The sequence below is a fragment of the Hesperophylax consimilis genome, chromosome 17 (assembly GCF_061612785.1).
Source record: "Hesperophylax consimilis isolate HC1 chromosome 17, BYU_Hcon_1.0, whole genome shotgun sequence".
Taxonomy (NCBI): Eukaryota; Metazoa; Arthropoda; class Insecta; order Trichoptera; family Limnephilidae; genus Hesperophylax; species Hesperophylax consimilis.
Window position 1 is genome coordinate 34467925 of NC_142852.1, and position 25271 is coordinate 34493195.

The 25271-nt window shown below is 37.1% G+C and overlaps 1 protein-coding gene across 1 annotated transcript in view; it reads right to left on the reverse strand.

Moving 5' to 3' along the window:
* Nucleotides 1–3106: 3106 nt before the first annotated feature.
* The window catches only part of LOC149416482 (Kv channel-interacting protein 4-like), a 56858-nt gene continuing 34693 nt past the window's right edge, over nucleotides 3107–25271 (reverse strand). The window contains exons 5-6 of the mRNA XM_089642009.1: nucleotides 11513–11725; nucleotides 3107–3217 (exon numbers count right to left, since the gene is read on the reverse strand). Coding sequence (XP_089498135.1) covers nucleotides 3107–3217; nucleotides 11513–11725 — 324 coding nt within the window. The remainder of the gene's footprint in view (nucleotides 3218–11512; nucleotides 11726–25271) is intronic.

Below are 25271 nucleotides of genomic sequence, written 5' to 3' on the forward strand. Positions count from 1 at the left end.
GCTGCTTTATTTACATTATTACATTACATTACATATATTATACTTGTATCATTATTTCTCCCAATTGATTATTTGGGAATTTTAAAGAAATGACAAAATGTTAATTTATCTACAATTTTATTATTCTATAAGGTTTAACGCGACGTACTTTATAATCTACGCGTTCATAGATAGCATTAATTTAATTAATTTATTGAAATACGCTCTGTGCAAGTTATGTTTTAAAATATTAAAACGAATTATTATTGAATAAATAGTTTTGTCTGCATACTATATTGAATTGAATCACGTAATACTATATTGTATTTGTATTCCTTTCTTGAAAGAATTGAGTTTTTAATACGGACAAAATTCATACTTATATTACCAACAAATAATTTGTAAATTGCAAAATGTGTGTTTTCATAAAATAATTAAAGTAACCACATTTAATATAAATAAATGGATATTTTTTATAGTGTTTTAATCTATTCTTAACATCAAATTGTAATTTTTAATCATTGAAGATTATTGATTAGTGATCTTCACATTAGTGAAGATTACGTGAAAGAAAAAATGACAGAAAATGATTCGGTTGAGTCTGTGAATTGAATCTCAGCTCCAACTTGCGGAGTACACTCTGATTACTGAGCTTATTTGACAATATAATGTTTTTTAACTGTATAATACTTTGAATGAGGGCTTTGCTAAGTTGATGTAGTCGAATTAGCTTCGTGGTCAAATCACTACCCCGCAAGGCAGAAGACTAAAGATGTCGCATCTGACTGAAGGTTTTAATATTTCCTCTATTTTCTATTGTCTTCAACGACTAAATTCAATTTCGTTGACAGATTTATAAGTCATTACAAAATGTTAACATTAGAAAAAGTTTTGCTAGATGAAGTGAAGTTAGTTTAGGTAAATAGATATTTAAAGGGTTCACACCGTGTCTCTGTTCTGTTTAGTCACTGTCCTGTTTTGTCACTCATCTGTTTCGTATTTATTCTGTTTTGTCGCAGTTCAGTTTTGCATCAGTTATCTTACGTTGCTGTTCTGTTTTGTTAATGCTCTGTTTTGTATAATCTCTGTTCTGTTTTACCAGTGTTTTGTAGTGTCATGTTTTGGTTTGTTCTTGTCTGTTCTGTCTCTGTTTTGACGCATTTCTGGTATGTCGCTGTTCTGTTATGTTGCTGTTTTGTTTGTTTCTGCTCTGTTTTATCACTGTTATATTTTGTCACTATTATGTATTGTTTAATCACTATTATGTTTAATCACTGTTCTGTTTTACCAATGTTGTGTATTGTCACTGTTCTGGTTTGTCATTGTCTCGTTTTTGTCACTGTTATGTATGTGTAGATCATATTTTGTCACTGTTCGGTTTAATCACTGTTCTGATTTGTCACTGTTCTGGTTATGTTTTGTTGCTGATCTCTTTTGTCATTGTTCTGTTTTGTCACTGTTATGTTTATTTACTGTTCTGTTTTACGAATCAATAAAACAAAATGGATGACATTTGGACGACTAGATCACTCTGAATCAGTGATACAGTTAAATGGTTGCAATGTCGAAAAGGTCGAAAGATTTAGATACCTCGACAGTATTCTCACGGAGACTCTTGACCCAGATGTAGAGGTTAGGTGCAGAATTGAAGCAGCAAGAACTGCGTTCAGTAAAATGAAATCCCTCTTCTGCAATGATAATATCAGCTTAAAACTAAGGCAGAGAATGCTAAAATGTTATGTGTGGTCGGTCTTGTTGTATGGATGTGAAACATGGACCTTGAAAGTAAATACCATGAACAGGTTAGAGGCTTTTGAAATGTGGCTTCACCGGAGAATACTCAAAGTCCCATGGACCGACATGATCACCAACACAGAAATTCTCAGGCGGGCTAGAGCAGAGAGAGAACTGCTTAGATTAATACAAATCAGGAAAATTTCATATCTGGGTCATGTACTTTGAGGGGAGAAGTATCACTTTCTCCAGTTAATATTGAAAGGTAAGATAGAGGGTCGCAGAGGGCCTGGTAGGAGACAAATGTCTTGGCTGCGAAATATACGAGAGTGGACCGGCATTAGAAGTGTGGAGGAGCTATTCCGGGCAGCGCAAGACAAAGAGACATTTTCTAGAGTGATCGCCAACGTCGGGGAGACCTGATACGGCACATAAAGAAGAAGAAGTTTTACGAATAATGTTCTTGATTTTTTTGTTTTGCACTGCTCAGTTTTTTATCACTGTTATGTATGTATAGTTCATATTTTGCCACTGTTCAGTTTCGTCATTGTTAAGTTTTGTCAGTGTGATGTTATCACTGTTCTCTTTTACCATTTTTGTGTATTGTAACTGTTCTGTTTGATTATAGTTCTGTTTTGCAGTGCTCTGTTTTTTGTCAATGATCTGTTTATTTATTGTTCGATTTTGTCACTGTTCTGTTTGTCGTGGAAGAGTTCCGAACAACCCAACCTTTATGCTACGAGGAAACAATAATATGACTATGTTAAGAGATAGAGAGAGAGAGAAAGAGAGCTTTTGGTAACCAACAGAAATTCGGCCATCACCAATCGTCTCGATAGGTCTTGTAGTACATGTGGAGAATCTGAGGAGTCGAGCTACCTGCTGCCATCTCGTGGTCGTTTTCTGAAGCTTCGGATTGTAATCTGAAAAACGTAATTCACATCATTATATACAGCAATAGAAATTTTTGTTCATACGGGAAGAAGTATCTACTAAGCAGGCTAATAATTTTTTGTATTAAACTACGCCATCAGTCCTAAGTTGACTGCCTAAGAGTGTACGTTGAAATAACCAGATCCTGCGCAGAAAATTAAAGTTCGATAAGTAAAGCATAGTTCTTTCTGCGCAGAATCTGAATGTTCGTTTTTAAACTAACCGCCTGGCGTAGTGATATTGAAAATGAGTAAGCTGGGTAAATTCTAAAAAGCTTTTTATGAGAGATTTCTTAATAAGTGATGGTTTTTAAAAACGTTGGAAATCCTTGCTATAAAACCCTAATTTTTCATAGACATGTTAGCAATAGAAGTAATATTATGAGATACATAGTCGATTTTCTTATATATATGTACAGATAGTACCTGCGCGCGTCACTAGGGGTCGCGCGCACTGTAGATCACAAGATGGTGTCAAGCGTGTCGAAACTCTGCATGATACGTGCGTCCCTGCTACACCAACTGCTCAGCTCGTCCAGCGAGACGCATCCATCCTGATCCGTATCTATCAGCTGTAACAGACAGACAAACAACTTGTTATATATATCGTCGCCAAGGTCCCACTCCTTGCTTAATTAGAATTCATGCATCGTCTCGTATATTATACCCTTCAGGGGCTCTATTCCTGAATCGAGGGCCCTCGTAATCGCCGACGACGTACGTACGTTGGTCGTCGTTGCTATTCCCGAAATTGGTCGAAGGTACATACATAGATGCCAAACGTCAAAAGTCATTCCACACAACAACTACTGGGTATAACCAGTAGAAACAGGGCAGCGAGTGGTAGGTTGTTGGCGTTTCTATGGAATTGGCTGTCAAAATCTAGTTTAGCTGTCAATTTTTGTTTTACCGCGCGAACGTTCGGACCCGCAAAGAGGTGAAAATTTCCCACTTACTAAGTCTTTATCGGAGCTTACAAGCTCAATTAAGAGTTGCTTTTGGCAATTTGTAATATGTCCCGCAGCCATTTCTGTTTTGAATAACGAATAACTGTTGTCTGTTTGACAGTCACACCATAGAAATCCCAAAAACATCAGGAACATAGACAATATTTACAGGGGTGCCAATATAATTATCTCTTCTACCAACTTCGACCGTTCGACGCTCAAGAATACGTAAAATTGAAACATTCGAAAAAGTTAGTCGCGACGACTAGTAGTTTTTCACTCGAAGACGGCGCATACGAAAACGATTGATCGTTTAACTCCAGAATCGCAGGCATGTTATGTCTTCCTGGAGCATCTTCGACTTCTATTACAGTTCACATTCAGAGTCATTATCAACTTCATTGACAGCCCTGCCATCGTTGCCACATTAAATTCCATCCATCAGCCAAAAAAACCAACAACAACCAACTATCAGACACACTCACTAACCAATATGATGCATGATCTGGGCAACAAGTTTGGGGGTAGGTACTATTAATATATTTATCTAAACCAGCACTTTGTTGAATCCTACAAATTATAGTAGCTTTGGTAATGTAGTTTTAGTGATTTGTTTTATATGTAGTATTGTTCTAGTTTCTATATTATTTTATGTTACTGTTACATGTTTTACTAAAAATGTTTCATATTTAGTTTATCAGTTTACTATTATATCTAATATCTAATGTTTTGTCACTGTTATGTTTAATCACTGTTCTGTTTCACCAATGTTGTGTGTTGTCACTGTTCTGATTTGTCATTGTTCCGGTTTTATCACTGCTATGTATGTATAGATCATATTTTGTCACTGTTCGGTTAAATCATTGTTCTGTTTGTTGCCGTTCTGTTTTATCACTGTTCTGTTATGTTGTTGCTCTGTTTTGTTGCTGCTCTGGTTTTTCACAGTTCTGTTTTGTAACTACTGTTGTGTACTTAATTACTGTTGTGTATTGTCATTGTTCTGGTTGGTCAACGTTCCGTTTCGCACTGCTTTTTTATCACAGTTTGTTTGTATAGATCAGCGCCCCTGAGGTGATCTCACAAAAGCGGCGCTATACAAATTGTCCAATAAATAAATAAATAAAATCATATTTTGTCACGGTTCGGTTTATTCATTGTTCTGATTTGTTACTGTTCTGTTTTGTTTTGTTGCTGCTCTATTTTGTCACTATTATATTTTGTCACTCTTATGTTTATTCATTGTTCTGTTTTACGAATAATGTTCTGGTTTGTGATTTTTTTGTTTTGCACTGCTCTGTTTTTTTGTCACTATTATGTGTGTATAATTCATATCTTGGCACTGTTCAGTTTCATTTTCACTTTTTACCATTGTTGTGTATTGTAACTGTTCTGTTTCGTTGCTGTTCTGTTTGATTATTGTTCTGTAACAATCATAAATCTATTTTGTCACTATTATATTTTGTCACTCTTATGTTTATTCATTGTTCTGTTTTACGAATAATGTTCTGGTTTGTGATTTTTTTGTTTTGCACTGCTCTGTTTTTTTGTCACTATTATGTGTGTATAATTCATATCTTGGCACTGTTCAGTTTCATTTTCACTTTTTACCATTGTTGTGTATTGTAACTGTTCTGTTTCGTTGCTGTTCTGTTTGATTATTGTTCTGTAACAATCATAAATCTAAACTTATGACTAGGTACCAGCACTCTATTGTGGACTGCTAACTTCGCTTCTTTGGATATTTTTTTGTTGGCGCCAGCTGCGTTCTATCCTCTATTAATGGAGTTACCTGCATTGAATCTTCTTTCAATATCTCTGTCAGCCTTCCCATCTCTCGTAAACATGCTTCCTAAATACACAAACTCATCCACCTGCTCCAAATATTCCTCATTCACAGCTATATTGCTCACTGTTTTCGTACTCTCTCTTTCAAATACCATTACTTTAGACTTACTTAAATTCATCATTAACTCATTCTTCATGCATACTTCGTTCATCCTAGACACGAGAGACTGCAGATCATCCATACTGTTTGCAATCAGCACCGCATCATCAGCATACAACAGTCAACATACTTTCAGATTACTCAAATTATCCTTGTATAGATTGAATAACCATGGTGACATTACGCAGCCTTGTTTAACACCTTTTGTGATATGAAATCACCCCGTAAAACCACCATTTACCCTAACACATGCAACGCTTCCCTCATACAGAGAAGCAATTGCCTGAGTGAGATTCGTATTCACTCCATACTTGGACAACATCTAATATCTTCTACAATAATTATAGCGGGGAAAATGTTGTTTGTGTAATGATGGAACATTTAGTCAACAGAAGACTGCTCCCGCATAGCCACAGTGGGAACTAAACGCTTTTGCCAACTCAGCTACCAAGCATCATGTCACCGGTCTATAGACAAAATAATTTTCATTGTAGACAAGGTCAAATTAAAGAAAGTCAATTGCACAGACGTCTAAATTAATAGACTTGCCCTAACATATAAACTGTGTATTATTTTGACGGGCTGGAGTCAAACCATGTGAGCATATTTTTGGCACCAGCAGTGTTCGAGAATAGTTTGAAAATACCACGTTATAAGTCGTACGTTGACTGAGAAAAATGATTATGGCCAATTTATAAAAAAATTCTTTTAATTATTTGTAACCCGATAAAAAACGTTATTGCTGACCGTTTGCTGAAATACTTTTAGTAAATTCCTAACAATATCAGAACAAGTGTTCATGAACCCATTATTGATAATATAAAATGATAGAATACCTCACATTAAATAAATCACAAATAAACTCCTCAACACAATACACATTTTCCTAAACATATATAAAATAAAACAATTGAAAACGATATATTTTGCACTTTGCCAAACAAACATAGAATATGGAATTATTGCTTGGGGAGGAGCAAAAAACTCAGCTATCAAAGCACAGAAAAAACATTGACCGACTGATACAGACCAAATATTCAACAGTTGTGACGTACTAGATATACGCCAATTATACGTCAAAAACCACATTTTTGACAAAAAAACACATTTTAACATACACAAAATATCACTAACAGAATAGTTAGACAAGCGTACAAAGAAAACATAAAAACTCCGACAGTAAATACAAGCTTTGGACAAAGACCCAATAATACCATGCTATAAAAGCATTCAACAGTCTAACGCTTGAAAATAAAATTGAGGAAAACAAAAATAAATTCAGACACAAACTTACAAAATGGACTAAAGAAAAAAAAAACAATATTACCAAAATTTCATAACATAAAATAAAAAAAAACTTATACGTAACACACAAAACCAATATAAAACACAGATCACTCACAAACACAGAAGATTATATTTTAAATGTATTATTTTCGCCTTAAATAATGTATTATGTACATTATATTTTTGAGGCCAACATTACTGGATTGTACTATGAAATGTAACAAATATTGTACTAAAATAAAAAAAATAAAAAATAATATGACGAAATACGTCATTGAATATTATCGAGTGTTCCGTATCGTTACAGTACGTTCGTATTTTACTAAAAAAATATTAGGAAACTTATCAATTCATTCGTAAAGTGCCCGCAATCCCGTTTTTAACCAGATTACGAATAATTTTAAGAAATTTTTAGTAAATTTGCAATATTTACATTCATTTCTACAAAGTTTCATTTCTGCAAATATCGTCATTCATATGGGCACTAATTTCAGACTTCGGTTCGAACTTGAAAAGCGATTTTTCCAGGCACTATGGTACCAAACGGGCTGAAATTTCGGATTCAGGATAAGAATCATGGTCCAAAACGAAATCAGTCACAAAATCTGCATAAATTGAACCTTTGGAAAAATCATCATTCCCATGGGCACTAATTTTAGACTTGGGTTCGAACTTTAAAAGTCTCTATGGTACCAAACCGGCTGAAATTTTGGAACCGTGATAAAAATCATGTTCCAAAACGAAATCAATCACAAAATCTTCATAAATTTTAATTTCTGCAAATATCATTCCTATGGGCACTAATTTCAGACTTGGGGTCGAACTTGAAAAGCGATTTTTTCAGGCTCTATGGTACCAAACGTGATGAAATTTAAGATTCGGGATTTGAATCATGGTCCAAAACGAAATCAATGACTGATGAAAATATCATCAGTCATTTTTTTCCATGAGTTAATCTGAATGTTCGTTTTTAACTGAACCGCTAATCGAAGCAAAAAATGAGTGAGATGGGTAAATTATAAAAGTATCTGACTAAATAGTGCAACAATAGTAATCAAATTTGGAATAGGGATGTTTATATATATGCAAGTCTCCCCAAATGTCAAATCAACAAATTACAATCCGTTTTCAACGCCGGAGTATCTAAATACTCCCACATTTCAGAGCATCTCAAAAATCTGCACTGGCTCAAATGTCCTGAAAGAATCCAGTTCAAGGTATGCTGGATGGTATTTAAGTCACTTAACGGAATGGCTCCGGCTTACTTATCAGAATTGTGTATTCCAGAAGATTCCAATCCCCGACAGTCAACCCTTAGGGCAGCAACGTCATCAGCCATCGGAAGGTTGAAGGAACCAAAGCGCACACCAGATACTAAGTTCGGTGAGCGTGCTTTCGCCGTGTCAGGACCTAAAGCCTGGAATGGACTGCCACATGATTTGAGAATGATCGCAGACTCGACAGAATTTATGTCTAAACTTAAAACGCACCTTTTTTGCAGTCGTATCCATAATTTCAGAAACCTCCACTTTCACAGTCGACGGCAATTTAAATTGACAAAATGTAAAAAAAATACTAAAAATAAAATAAAATAAATAAAAATAATTATTAAAAATAAATAAATACAAATGATAACAACTAACAATTTGTAGGCTTTTTAAGACAGTTAAAATACAGTTAAATTAAAATAAAAACTATAGCAGACTTAAGGTCATGCGATGACCAGTGTTTTTTGATATAGTGTCCTCTGCGTGCAGTTTTATCTTTTATAAGCATAAACGTGTTTGTCGGAAGTGACTTGCCAGGTAAGTATGTTTTGGTATCTTTTCTAAATAACAAATGTAGATCCTAGGAAATTAATTGTACAGCGCCCTTGAGGTGATTTTTCACAAAAACGGCTCTCTACAAATTATCCAATTATTATTATTATTAGTAGTAAAGTTTTTTACGCAGCCAGCAATTTGGGCACCATTGTAAAAATGACTAGTAATTCGTAATCTTAGAGTTGCCTGTATACTGTCAGATACATTAAGCCGCCTTCCCGCTCCTCGCAACTTGGTTTATTCCCTTTACCTGACTGGCAGGTCTATGATTTTATATGTCTATGGTCAAAAAGGAATTTTGTTTAAGGGTTCGACTCTATGGCAAATAAGACATAGAAAATATTATAAAAAATTGGCTGTCTGCCAAAAATTTTATTCCAAATGGTTTTTATGTAGTGCTTATTGTCAAAACAGGATGGTTTCCATCAAATTCGCCAACAATATTTATGTGCTAGTAAAATGGGGTGATGCTGGTTGGTGGGGTGGAATCGTAATTGTCTTGCAATTATTTTTTTATTTATCCATTATACGCCCGTACGGACTATACACGGTGTCCGGAAACTCGTAGTACAAGCGGGAAACTGGAGAATCTACACCACATGGGGAACCCAAATAAACATAAAGTTTTTTGATTTGAGCATTTTCACAAAAAAAAAAAACCAAAAAATATATTTTTCGGCTATTTTAGGCTTAAAGTTTTTTCTGGTGTTTAGGGTTGAACAACAGATGTTTTAACCCTGCAGAGCAGAAATATTTTATGATTACACCGGATTAAATGAAGGGTGATTTCAAAATAATGCTTCAAATCCGAGTTTCTTCATTTGTTTTACTTTCAAATAGTTTTAATAAGTTGGGTACTTTGATCTTCAGTAATAATTTATAAGAATTTGATTAAAAAAAAAAAAAATAAATCAACTTCTAACTCGATTTACTCGATAACGAAAGCTCAAATCAAAAAAAAAAAAATAGTACAAAATCGACTCCAAATGTGATGTAGATTCACCAGTTTCCCGCTTGTACTACGAGTTTCCGGACACCCTGTATAATAATAATCTCTTAAAAGTATAACATAAATTTGCTATCCGCGTCTTTGTGTTTGTGCGCTTAGTTATTCTAAACTACACAACGGATTTTGATGAAATTTTCACTATCATTTAGAGAATTTCTTTCCGAAGGTTTGTACATATAAAAAATGCATATTATATTTATAGAAAGTAGAGAAAAGTTGATGTTTTGTAATCAAGTCGTAAAAATATATTTTCGGGCACTACATTGCTAACACTGGCTAAACCTTATGAGGTACTTCAAAATTAAGTACTACGGAATTGTATATCTTAAATAGGTCTACAGAAAAGTCAGGAATTATATATGTATATCTCTTAAGGATAACCCTAAGCAACGCCGGGTATATACAATGAAAAGAAAATTTTTTTTTTTTAAATCAATTGTTATTATTACTGAGGTATGTTATTATAGCCTTCTTGTAACTATATTTCGTGCAGTTGAACACATATACGTACTATTTCTGCGAATGTATTGCCAACTGCATGCAATCTAGTTACAAGCGAGTGTCTGAATGACTTGTTGAAATTTAAAATTATATTCAATCGAATAGTTATAATTTGTACGTTGAAGGTGATTCAGTAAATTATGCTACCCAATTTTTTTTATGTGACAGTTGGGCAGCATCGTGAGGCGGGTTAGAGTAGGGGCTATACGGGGCATTTGATAATGCGAGTCTTGAAGAGGCCCGGGTTATATGGAGGAGTAGAAAGAGATGAGAACTGCACCACAGTACAAGGGATCAATGCCACTGGCTCCTTAGAGCAGACTCCATTGAAATACCAATAGAACAGACTCAGAATGTCGACATCGCGTCAGTGCATTAGAAATGGCAATCTGGATATTATCAACGGATTGTCAATAGGTCGGACCCCAATCCTTTGCACAGAGTCAAGTAATTTGAGGTTCCAGCCCAGAGGTGGCTTCCTAATTAAATTTTTGGACGAATTCCATATTATTTGTACTGGTTATCTACCATAAATAATTGTAACTTGTTTGAACCACAATATTTATTTTAATAAATGCCAACCGGTTTCGGAAACACAGCTAGACATTACAAAAAAATGGGTAAACATAATATATTTCAAAGTGTTGTAGTGGGGGTGGAGGCGTGACTAGGAATCAGTGAAGTGAGCGGGGGGAAGCGAGGGAGGTGAAAGGAAATTAACATTGACAAAGAATGATATGATTTGAGATTTTCACGGCCAAAAGTATTATAGTGATTTATTTTTAGGGTATTATGCCGTGTTGCGCTTCCTCATTATTTAGCCAACGTTTGGGACGAAAATAAATCACTGTATTATACATTTGTTCACAAAATAGTGAACAACCTGCTTCAATAAAAATAGATGATATTTGTACACAAAATAGTAAACAACCTGCTACACAAATATTTTTAAAATAAAATTGTATACAACAAGGACATACACAAACATAAAACTAGGACGTGCAATGAAATCAGGCTACCAAAAAAGGACAAGGCAAATACTCAGAATAGTATACTATATAAAGGGATGAAATACTTTAACGCGCTGCCGGAAAACCTAAAGTCGGCCCCAATCGGAAAGTTCAAGATATTGTGTAGGAGCCACATAAAGCAAGAAAAAATATAGTAACAAATTAATTAGTAATTTGTAAACTTAAATGTACAAATTACTAAAATAAGATTAATTAAAATTTTTTTTTAAAAAATCATTCTCAAAATAGCATGCTTCTATTTTCTCCTCTTAATCATTTACATTATTAATAAACACACAAAGTTTCGGTCTGGATCAAAACAAAAGGTACAAAATTTTTACTCACGTGGAAGATCCTGTCCACGTGATCTCTGGCCGAGGTGTCCTGGACGCTGGGTGCCGTGGCTCTCCCCAGCATTTCGTAGATGGAACCAACGACTTCGGTCATTTCCGCCTTGCTGATACGTCCATCTCCGTCAACATCATACAACGCGAACACCCACTGCAGTTTGTCCTGCCTGCTCCCACGGGACACTCGTGAAAGGATCGAGAGGAATTCCTGCAACAGATACACAACTGACTATTTACCGGTGTCAAAAGAGGTAGAAAAAATCAAAAATCACTACAAAAATACAGCAGTTATAATATACAAAATGAAACTCGCTAACATCCAATCCAGATTTGGCTTAAATGATGACGGTGTTCACTCATTTTGGTCAGTTCCTGGGGAGAAAGTTTCAATCCTAATTCAAAAAGAAGCGTCTATTTTGCCCTTTTACAATCCGTAGCAACATATGGTATTGTCGGACGGGGTGGCTGTGCTGAATCTATTATCAATCCAGTTATTACATTACAAAAACTCATAAGGATTATATTTAAATGCCAACCTGCCCACCCCTCAAACGAAATATTTGCTAAAATTAGGGTCTTAGATATTTGCCAGTAATTTAATAAGACAAGCTTCTGCTAAATACCAAAAATAACCTGCTGATGTCTTCACAGCATGAGGAACTCACCCGCTTTTCATCAAATATGGGATGCGAGCTCCCTATATCCTGCTGGTGTCTCCACAACATCAAGCACACACCCGCTTTTCATCAAACATGGGATACGTGCTCCCTATATCCTGCTGGTGTCTCCACAACATCAAGCACACACCCGCTTGTCATCAAACATGGGATACGTGCTCCCTATATCCTGTTGGTGTCTCGACAACATCAAACACACACCGCTTTTCATCAAACATGGGATACGTGCTCCCTATATCCTGCTGGTGTCTCCACAACATCAAACAAACACCGCTTTTCATCAAACATGGGATACGTGCTCCCTAAAACTAGCCTGTTGGTGTCTCCACAACATCAAACACACACCCGCTTGTCATCAAACATGGGATACGTGCTCCCTATATCCTGCTGGTGTCTCGACAACATCAAACACACACCGCTTTTCATCAAACATGGGATACGTGCTCCCTATAACCTGCTGGTGTCTCGACAACATCAAACACACACCGCTTTTCATCAAACATGGGATACGTGCTCCCTATATCCTGCTGGTGTCTCGACAACATCAAACACACACCGCTTTTCATCAAACATGGGATACGTGCTCCCTATAACCTGCTGGTGTCTCGACAACATCAAACACACACCGCTTTTCATCAAACATGGGATACGTGCTCCCTAAAACTAGCCTGCTGGTGTCTCCACAACATCAAACACACACCCGCTTGTCATCAAACATGGGATACGTGCTCCCTATATCCTGCTGGTGTCTCGACAACATCAAACACACACCGCTTTTCATCAAACATGGGATACGTGCTCCCTATAACCTGCTGGTGTCTCCACAACATCAAGCACACACCCACTTGTCATCAAACATGGGATACGTGCTCCCTATAACCTGCTGGTGTCTCCACAACATCAAGCACACACCCGCTTGTCATCAAACATGGGATACGTGCTCCCTATATCCTGCTGGTGTCTCGACAACATCAAACACACACCGCTTTTCATCAAACATGGGATACGTGCTCCCTATAACCTGCTGGTGTCTCCACAACATCAAGCACACACCCGCTTGTCATCAAACATGGGATACGTGCTCCCTATATCCTGCTGGTGTCTCGACAACATCAAACACACACCGCTTTTCATCAAACATGGGATACGTGCTCCCTATATCCTGCTGGTGTCTCCACAACATCAAACACACACCGCTTTTCATCAAACATGGGATACGTGCTCCCTAAAACTAGCCTGCTGGTGTCTCCACAACATCAAACACACACCCGCTTGTCATCAAACATGGGATACGTGCTCCCTATATCCTGCTGGTGTCTCGACAACATCAAACACACACCGCTTTTCATCAAACATGGGATACGTGCTCCCTATAACCTGCTGGTGTCTCGACAACATCAAACACACACCGCTTTTCATCAAACATGGGATACGTGCTCCCTATAACCTGCTGGTGTCTCGACAACATCAAGCACACACCCACTTGTCATCAAACATGGGATACGTGCTCCCTATAACCTGCTGGTGTCTCGACAACATCAAACACACACCGCTTTTCATCAAACATGGGATACGTGCTCCCTATAACCTGCTGGTGTCTCGACAACATCAAACACACACCGCTTTTCATCAAACATGGGATACGTGCTCCCTATAACCTGCTGGTGTCTCGACAACATCAAACACACACCGCTTTTCATCAAACATGGGATACGTGCTCCCTATAACCTGCTGGTGTCTCGACAACATCAAACACACACCGCTTTTCATCAAACATGGGATACGTGCTCCCTATAACCTGCTGGTGTCTCGACAACATCAAACACACACCGCTTTTCATCAAACATGGGATACGTGCTCCCTATAACCTGCTGGTGTCTCGACAACATCAAACACACACCGCTTTTCATCAAACATGGGATACGTGCTCCCTAAAACTAGCCTGCTGGTGTCTCCACAACATCAAACACACACCCGCTTGTCATCAAACATGGGATACGTGCTCCCTATATCCTGCTGGTGTCTCGACAACATCAAACACACACCGCTTTTCATCAAACATGGGATACGTGCTCCCTATATCCTGCTGGTGTCTCGACAACATCAAACACACACCGCTTTTCATCAAACATGGGATACGTGCTCCCTATAACCTGCTGGTGTCTCGACAACATCAAACACACACCGCTTTTCATCAAACATGGGATACGTGCTCCCTAAAACTAGCCTGCTGGTGTCTCCACAACATCAAACACACACCCGCTTGTCATCAAACATGGGATACGTGCTCCCTATATCCTGCTGGTGTCTCGACAACATCAAACACACACCGCTTTTCATCAAACATGGGATACGTGCTCCCTATATCCTGCTGGTGTCTCGACAACATCAAACACACACCGCTTTTCATCAAACATGGGATACGTGCTCCCTATAACCTGCTGGTGTCTCGACAACATCAAACACACACCGCTTTTCATCAAACATGGGATACGTGCTCCCTATAACCTGCTGGTGTCTCGACAACATCAAACACACACCCACTTGTCATCAAACATGGGATACGTGCTCCCTATAACCTGCTGGTGTCTCGACAACATCAAACACACACCCACTTGTCATCAAACATGGGATACGTGCTCCCTATAACCTGCTGGTGTCTCCACAACATCAAACACACACCCACTTGTCATCAAACATGGGATACGTGCTCCCTATAACCTGCTGGTGTCTCCACAACATCAAGCACACACCCACTTGTCATCAAACATGGGATACGTGCTCCCTATAACCTGCTGGTGTCTCCACAACATCAAACACACACCCACTTGTCATCAAACATGGGATACGTGCTCCCTATAACCTGCTGGTGTCTCCACAACATCAAGCACACACCCACTTGTCATCAAACATGGGATACGTGCTCCCTATAACCTGCTGGTGTCTCGACAACATCAAACACACACCCACTTGTCATCAAACATGGGATACGTGCTCCCTATAACCTGCTGGTGTCTCCACAACATCAAGCACACACCCGCTTGTCATCAAACATGGGATACGTGCTCCCTATATCCTGCTGGTGTCTCGACAACATCAAACACACACCGCTTTTCATCAAACATGGGATACGTGCTCCCTATAACCTGCTGGTGTCTCCACAACATCAAGCACACACCCGCTTGTCATCAAACATGGGATACGTGCTCCCTATATCCTGCTGGTGTCTCGACAACATCAAACACACACCGCTTTTCATCAAACATGGGATACGTGCTCCCTATAACCTGCTGGTGTCTCCACAACATCAAGCACACACCCGCTTGTCATCAAACATGGGATACGTGCTCCCTATATCCTGCTGGTGTCTCGACAACATCAAACACACACCGCTTTTCATCAAACATGGGATACGTGCTCCCTATATCCTGCTGGTGTCTCCACAACATCAAACACACACCGCTTTTCATCAAACATGGGATACGTGCTCCCTAAAACTAGCCTGCTGGTGTCTCCACAACATCAAACACACACCCGCTTGTCATCAAACATGGGATACGTGCTCCCTATATCCTGCTGGTGTCTCGACAACATCAAACACACACCGCTTTTCATCAAACATGGGATACGTGCTCCCTATAACCTGCTGGTGTCTCGACAACATCAAACACACACCGCTTTTCATCAAACATGGGATACGTGCTCCCTATAACCTGCTGGTGTCTCGACAACATCAAGCACACACCCACTTGTCATCAAACATGGGATACGTGCTCCCTATAACCTGCTGGTGTCTCGACAACATCAAACACACACCGCTTTTCATCAAACATGGGATACGTGCTCCCTATAACCTGCTGGTGTCTCGACAACATCAAACACACACCGCTTTTCATCAAACATGGGATACGTGCTCCCTATAACCTGCTGGTGTCTCGACAACATCAAACACACACTGCTTTTCATCAAACATGGGATACGTGCTCCCTATAACCTGCTGGTGTCTCGACAACATCAAACACACACCGCTTTTCATCAAACATGGGATACGTGCTCCCTATAACCTGCTGGTGTCTCGACAACATCAAACACACACCGCTTTTCATCAAACATGGGATACGTGCTCCCTATAACCTGCTGGTGTCTCGACAACATCAAACACACACCGCTTTTCATCAAACATGGGATACGTGCTCCCTATAACCAGCTGGTGTCTCGACAACATCAAACACACACCGCTTTTCATCAAACATGGGATACGTGCTCCCTATATCCTGCTGGTGTCTCCACAACATCAAATACACACCGCTTTTCATCAAACATGGGATACGTGCTCCCTATAACCTGCTGGTGTCTCGACAACATCAAACACACACCGCTTTTCATCAAACATGGGATACGTGCTCCCTAAAACTAGCCTGCTGGTGTCTCCACAACATCAAGCACACACCCGCTTGTCATCAAACATGGGATACGTGCTCCCTATATCCTGCTGGTGTCTCGACAACATCAAACAAACACCGCTTTTCATCAAACATGGGATACGTGCTCCCTATAACCTGCTGGTGTCTCGACAACATCAAACACACACCGCTTTTCATCAAAAATGGGATACGTGCTCCCTATAACCTGCTGGTGTCTCGACAACATCAAACACACACCGCTTTTCATCAAACATGGGATACGTGCTCCCTATAACCTGCTGGTGTCTCGACAACATCAAACACACACCGCTTTTCATCAAACATGGGATACGTGCTCCCTATATCCTGCTGGTGTCTCCACAACATCAAACACACACCGCTTTTCATCAAACATGGGATACGTGCTCCCTATATCCTGCTGGTGTCTCCACAACATCAAACACACACCGCTTTTCATCAAACATGGGATACGTGCTCCCTATATCCTGCTGGTGTCTCGACAACATCAAACACACACCGCTTTTCATCAAACATGGGATACGTGCTCCCTATAACCTGCTGGTGTCTCGACAACATCAAACACACACCGCTTTTCATCAAACATGGGATACGTGCTCCCTATATCCTGCTGGTGTCTCCACAACATCAAACACACACCGCTTTTCATCAAACATGGGATACGTGCTCCCTATATCCTGCTGGTGTCTCCACAACATAAAACACACACCGCTTTTTATCAAACCTGGGATGCGTACTCCCTAAAACTAGAACCACATTCGCCCAGCGACAATTCTGGTTCATCTCTCCTAAAATATACAATGCATTGAACACCGATACAAAGTCAATTAATTCTATATCCCTTTTTATTATTCAACATTGGCTATTTAATAGGGAACGAGCCCTCTTTAAGGAATACAGGAGTTCCTACGACTGTTAAAAAAAGTTTTAACTCTATCATTTATTTTTTTTATAATGTTAAAGTTAAATGTGACCGTAAAAAGAATGAACGATATAAATTTAAAAAAATTGAAAATACTACTATGAACTCCTGAAACTAATAAACTCACCCATACCCAAAAGAACAACACAAAAATACACTATTCTACTGCAGCATACCTAAGTACAACTACAGTCAATGTGTTTTCAATTGAATATTATTATTTTCCCAAGTTTAAATCCACAAAATCTGTTGGACAATTTTTGGAACGGAAGTGGCATGGCATGTTGTATTTTGTACCAATTCACGTTGAATTTGTCCACATCCGGGATGAAATAATAATGTCAACATTTCGAATAAAACTGGTTTACTAATTTATAACCATCATGCCATTTCCTGAAGTCGTAGGTAGAGAGGATAAAACGCATTCATGCAAAAATGAAAACATTGTAAAATCGGTTAAAAAAATGCTTTCAAATGTTGTCTTCATACATGACCATCTTAGATCATACGATATACATCTTGAATACGTCACAGTTAATAAATACACCTAAAGTTAGAAGACAATTGACTAATCTAATATGTTTACACAAAGAATTCACGGCCATCTAGATACTGTATTATGTCTTTCCAATATTTAAATAAATGTTCCTAATTCCGATTGTCGCCATAGCATGTTTCACGTAAAAATAATATCACCTATTGAAGCGCTGTGACCCAAATATGTCGACTATATAATAAGATAGAGTGTGCTGAAGTAGACATTTTTGTCGATAGTTAATATGGCTTTAGAAAAAATATTCTGCTGTTTCTAAAAATATGTTGCGCTAATTATATTATGTACTACTTGTATCTTTATGTGTGACCGTTGTGTCTTTTCTTTTATGTCTCTATTTGTGTTTTTGTTTGTATCTCTTGTGTCTCTATTTGTGTCTCTTTTGTCTGTGGTGAAGTAGACATTTGTGTTGAAAATTTGTACCGATTCAGAAAAAATGTTCTTCTGTTCCTAAAAAATATGTTGTACTAATTATATAATGTATTACTTGAGTCTCTAATGTCTTTATTTTTTGTCGCTTGTGTCTCTATTTGTTTATCTTTTATATCTCCATTTGTGTCTATCGTATCTCTATTTGTGTATCTTTTGCCTTCTACCTATTTTTGTACTATTGGTCCTTTTAGAGAGTTTTCCTACATTATTGGTTTTTTTTATTCGTTTTTTTTTTAAATTTATTTAGATGAATGCAAATTAATGTATCCTATTTCTGTATAAATTTTTGTAATTGTATGGTACCAATTTCTGTATTAAATGTGTTTTTATAACTGGCTTGTTCTCACGTAAGTGAGATTATTTGTAAAAACCCAATATAAATAAATAAATTACGAAACCTTTTTTTCCTGTCTCAAGTACTTCGTACCGTGTATTTCTACAGAATCCTCGACTTCTACGATTCTCATTCTCGTCATATTCTCATCTTACAACTTATAAAATCACGGATAAAAAACAGAATGCAATAGTAATGAGATTTCTGAACCTTGAGTGGTGTTTGTAAAAATATTAATTTCGGTTGTGCCTCTGTCTGTAACTCCTGTTCAATGAATTTTAGAACTATCTTTGAACAGTTTTGTTAACATTTTCAAAACTGAAGAATTCAGACAAACGATAAAGTCCGTACAGAGGGAACTAAATACTACTCAATCATAATATATACAAAATTCAGCGTACGTATGTTTGTGTTCGCAAAATTCTGTTTTAATTCTGTTTGAACAAGTCGGTGGCCCCTGAGAAAGACATTAGTAATAGCATTGCGGAGTTCGTTAGTTCTTTTAATAAGAATAACTCGTCGAGTTGAATGTTTATAATTACGAGAATATTGTTTTTAACTTAATATAGGTAATGCTCTTTCTTTCCCCATCAACTCCGGGATATGTAAAACAGGCTTTCGTTCATTACCTGGTAAAAGCCCAATTTATATGCAGGCTCTCTGCAGTTATAGAGCGCTTCAATTAGTTTTATATGCATTTGGTGGAATTGAGTGAATTTAATCGGAAAATGAACCATGCACGATAGAAAGTAATTACCCACCTTTCTCTTCCCCATCTGATTCTACTGCCCTCCCCACTACCTCATAAAAATAATTATTTTTATAATTTGTATTTTATTGTTTTTTGTGAAAATCACTCTTATGAGTTCCAAGGTTCTATCCAATTTTATTATTTACTCACACGTTCGATCGATACAACTCTAAATTAATAAGTCAGTAAGTGATATTTGCGAGCACTGTCAAAATATATTTTCTTTAAAGAAAGACAAACATTTCCGGGTTACGAATAACCTGACAAGATTTAAAAATCTCCTACTAACACCAGATCAAGCGGAAAATGTTGTGTCTTGATGGAGGCTCAACTAACGACGCCTGAGTGGGACCGAAATGCGATGCCAACTCAGCTAATGACCGTCGAAATGATGCTGACAGTCACTAAACAAAAGTCACTGCTTGCAGGTGTCAGAAACGCTGTCAATATACACAAAGTTTGGATAATTTCGTTCGTATACAAAAAAGCTGGCTTAATAATGAATGGAAGTGATTAAAGACTTAATCAATTTGTCTAAGATGCTATCAATTGATCGAAGAATTGATGCTATCAACCGTTCCAACTTCGAAGAACGAATGCTATTATTTATGGCTAATGACCCTGCGAACTAATCAATTCTTTTAGCCCCAGTGTTAATTCAAATTAACACAAACTTTGTGATTTTTTTTACCGTAATGGTTGCGATTTAGAAAAAACATATTTTTGTTTTCTTATAGCTTGTAATCTTTTCTGATGCGTCTATATTTTTCGCTCTGTTGAAATCCATATTTCCGCCACAAAAATGATAAATATTTTTACATCTGCTGATTGTGAGTTTCATCGAATTTCTGCCGTCATTGATTACTTCATTTTAAGGTGAGTTTTCAATATTTTCTACACAAATTACACATATTTTAATACATAAAGATGTGTTCTATAATAATAACATCAGTTCAATTCACTGTTCACAGTCATTTGCCAGAATATTGTAAATGAATTTCAATGTTCATTCAAATTAACACTGTTAGTTATGGACACATTTTCGACTATTGTAGAGAAATTTTATAAAGATCCTAGCTTATTTATTTATTTCCGAATGAATTTTATTTATTAATTATTTGTTTCAAATCTTAGAGATTATCGCTACCTTGTAAATGTGGATTTTTGACATGAAACAGTTATTTGTATTACTTTTGTGTTATGTTTATTATACCTTACTATTTAAAAAATACCCTCTGACGTCCAAAGTTAATCCAAATGAACAAAGAAAAAAAAAATCAAATAATTTTCTGAGGTATTATCAAGAATTATATATTTTATAAATGTGTAAACAATAATGCGGCCGTGAAGGGGTTTCTCTTTTTAGTGTTAAAACGTACATGCGGACTGCCAACGTATAAAGAAAAGATTTCAATTCGACAATGTCAATTTATTAGTATTTTTAACACTTTCGTAGCCTTCTAATGTTTAGGCATGTCAATTCATAGAGAGATGCGCCATTGTCGCCAGTGTATATAGATTCTGATTTATCGACATCGGTCTGGATATCAAAAATCGCAACCATGCTTTGGGAATCGGTGTAAAATCATCATTAGTTAGGCATAGCCCTTCTGGGCAGAAGGAGAGAGGCTCCTCTGATTACCTCTCACTCCAGGAGATAGGTTGAAACTTGAGTGGCAAACGGCCAACGTGGAAAATGCCCATCTCATACAGGACCCCACCGAGAGACAGCCTGGGTTCTCATTGCCACGCAAAACCTGGTCCACCATCAATAGGCTAAGGTGCTCCCATAGGTGCTCCCACCATAGGTCTCTCCAAGGTGCTCCCACCATACGAAGGAAGAAGAAGTTACCGCATATCGATACGATATTGTATAGTCATCCAATATCCCTGGCATGAGGTCCTGACAGTATGTAAGCCAGCTTACTTAACTTAGTATCTGCTATGCGTTTTAGTTTCTTTAGCCTTACGATAGCTGATGACACTGCTGAAATAAAGGATTACTGTCGTGAATTGGCAATTTAAAAAAATACATAGTTTTGAATAAGCAAGTACTAACATACATAACATACTAGAAGAATTGAGGATGCTTTGGTTCACTGACTCCGGACAACCGTGAACTAGACTGGAACTTGGACTAGAGCTGGGTCAATCGATCTTTTAACGACCTGGTTCGTGCACAATTCACTAGCGTCATGAGCGGGTCGTTTTACCCGCTCTTTGAGAAAATTACCCGAAACACGATTACCCGTCACCCAATACCGTTGAAGTAGGTAGATGACATATTCATTACAAGAATTTGTATTTTTTATCAACCTTGACTGAACTGGTTCCATAAGTACAAACACAAAAATCGACCCAATTCAAAAAGTTCAAAAGGCAATAATAAAAGTCATACAGCAAGTACCATTCTACACAGACTCAAACAAAATCTTCAAAACTCTAGACGTCATGTCAATAAGACAACTTTACGTCAAAACTGCTCTCCTACATCTCATCCATAATAATCTTCATATTACAAATCAACCAAAAGCCATAATAAAAACCAGGTCATCAACAAATAAAATACTGAACATTCCGATAACACACACCACACACGGACAAAGACACTTTCAATACTACGCAACCAAACTTTTTAACAGTATGCCCATTACTTTGAAACAATTAATGACTACAAATACATCTACAAACTTTGTCAAAAAACATATCGTAGCCTGGATAAAAAATCAAGATATTCACTTTATTCAAAAGATTATAATTCCAAACCAAACATAAAGAAAATATGATAAGTAAAATTAAATATTGTACACGTTCTTCAAGAATTATCCAAAAATACATACACTCACATATAAATGTGTGTTTTCATGTTTCAATATATGTCTGTGAAAAAAAAAAAAAAAACTTTCTACTACAACACAAAAATACCAGTCACACTTAATCACAAACATGTTAACACCTCAGCACAGGTTCTCCTAGTGAGGTGTTCACGTAACATACAATATCACCCACACACAGTTTTACCTATATCAACCTATGTTCTTTATTTTTTATACCTTTTTTCTGTACTTTTTTCTCTGTACTACAATATAAACCACTGTAATCATTTGTAAAATGTGTATTCAAGAATAGACATAAATAAATAATAAAAAAAATAAGTAACTGGAAGATAGAACCGGTTCTATATTATATGTAGGTCTCCGGTAATTGGAAATTGGAGCCTCAATTTCAATTTGCGAGGTGGTTTGAGTACCGCTAACACGTTGGCCACAGGTCACCCCAAGTGCTTCGTTATGTTTGTTGACTTATCAGGGGTGCCTAGGTTCATGGAGTGAGGTTTGTCCGGGTCTTGGCGATGGATGAGTCTTACCACCAGCTCACAGACATATGAATATATAGACTAGAAATTAAAGATGAGGGGTAAAATCAACTGTTGAAGAACGAAGGGGGTAAAGCTGACTGTGATTCGTCAATAAATCAATCTGACAGTATATAGGCATCTCGCATTATAATATCACCATTTAGTTCTTAAAAGCAAAATCTGCTTTTGAATGAATAGACATTTTTACATGGGAGCGCAAATTACTCGCCACGTTATGAACAAATTTGCGAAGTCCAAATTCGGCATAATAAATTTCTTCTATTTTCAGAGTCGAATATTTCTTTTACGTATTTAGTTAAGACACTTTCATAAATGTTCATAATTTACTTCCCAGCAACCAACCAGCTTTGTGTTTCGCGTCCAGACGTATCTCGATATGTTTCTACAACAACTGATCCATATTATACGATGTGAATATGCTTAAAATAAAGTAAAATAATGCTTATATATGGAATGTAATACGACAATTGGGTTTATTCTCTTTTTCACATCTATTTTTATAAGTTTTCATACCACAAGCCACCATTTTGCCGTGTTATTTCGTAAAATGAACCGATGATGCCTCGACCATAGTTCGCACAAGAATGATGACGTCACGTTTTCTAAATTCACTTAGGGCCATACGCGAGCACAGCCGGCTCCAATGGAACCGGTATGGGGAGTGGGAAATAATACGCTTTTAATCACTTAGGGCAGGTCTACTAATATTCATATGTCTATGCACCAGCTGTATTTCTACATCCGTCACCCTGGACACACCAAAAACAACCCGCTCGCTCTTTGGAAGCTCTTGTGAGCGGGTTTAAATGAGCGGGTCATTCACGATCGACCAGGACTGGTAGGAAAAAAAAAAAAAAAACTGCAGCGAAAAATAATTACTTTTCAAAGCGTTTTTGAGCTTTCAAAAACAGCTTTTCAAAAAGAAGTTCGTTTCATTCATTTTGAATTCATCTTCTTTTACTGACCTCTTTACAAACTGAAAATCATGAATGGCATTCATTTTTTTGTATGCATGTATGAATGGACAAAACCAGATCTCTTTTACATTTCTCAATAGGAATAATAAATTCCTTTTAAAGTGAAGTGAAAACGTCAAAAGATTATATTTATGTGAATAACGTACAAGAGTCCCAGATGCCCATATTTTTTTATGTGAATATCGCATAAGAGTCCTGACTGCTCCCAACTCTCTGGTGCCAGTTAGATTATGGAATCCCCAATAATTGGGGTATGTTGTGATGCTGTAGTAGGGAGGATAAGGAGATGGGGAAGAGTAAGGTGGGAAAGTACCTGGTTATTCATATCTGGTCACCAAACACGGCTAAAGTCATTTCAAGCAGCGTTTTAATTCTAATTGGTGGTCTTACAAATAGTGGTAAATCCCTAAGGCGTATGTATAACCTGACCATGTTAAAAATGTTAGAAAGGGACTCTTATGTATACAGAGAAAGGAGAGGAAGGAGAATATTTATGTGACGCGGAAGTGAATGGTATAAGAAATCGGTGACGTACGCAGAATTATCAAGGCGCCAAGGCACTAATATTATACCTTGGTCTTACATTTGATCAAAATCTTAAGTGGAATACACATTGCCTACTTATCACCAATAAACTTAGAAAACATATTTATTTCATCAAAAACATTAGAAACATACTAGACTCCAAATCTATGAAAATTTTTTATTACTCTCTTTGTCAATCTATCATTGAGTATGGAATAATCGCACGGGAAGGTGCAACACTATCAGCTAAAGATTCATTATCGAAGGCACAAAAATTAATTATGAAAGTTATTCTTAAAGTTCCCTTAGTAACAAGTACTGCAGATATAGTCTACAAATTCCGTGTATTAGATACTCGACAAATTTACACAAAAACTATCTTAACTCATCTGTTTAAAAATAAAACACATCTATTTTATGAAAATACCCAAAATATTGTAAACACAAGACACAAAACTAAAGAACTTATACAAACACCTAAAACAAACACAACATTTGGTCAAAGAAATTTCAAATACATTGCGTCTAAAATATACAATAACCTACCTGAAAAAACAAAAAAATCGAATAATATTAACAAATGATCTATGATCAAACCTTTTTCGATGATCAAACAATGGATCATCGAAAAAGGTCGTGCAATAATTAGTCACCTCACCCAAATATAATCCTCTATCTCATTATTGTTACCACTACCTAACAACCTGAAAATTTTTGTCAAATATTTTTGCTTTATTGAAAAATGTACTTTATTTTAATACT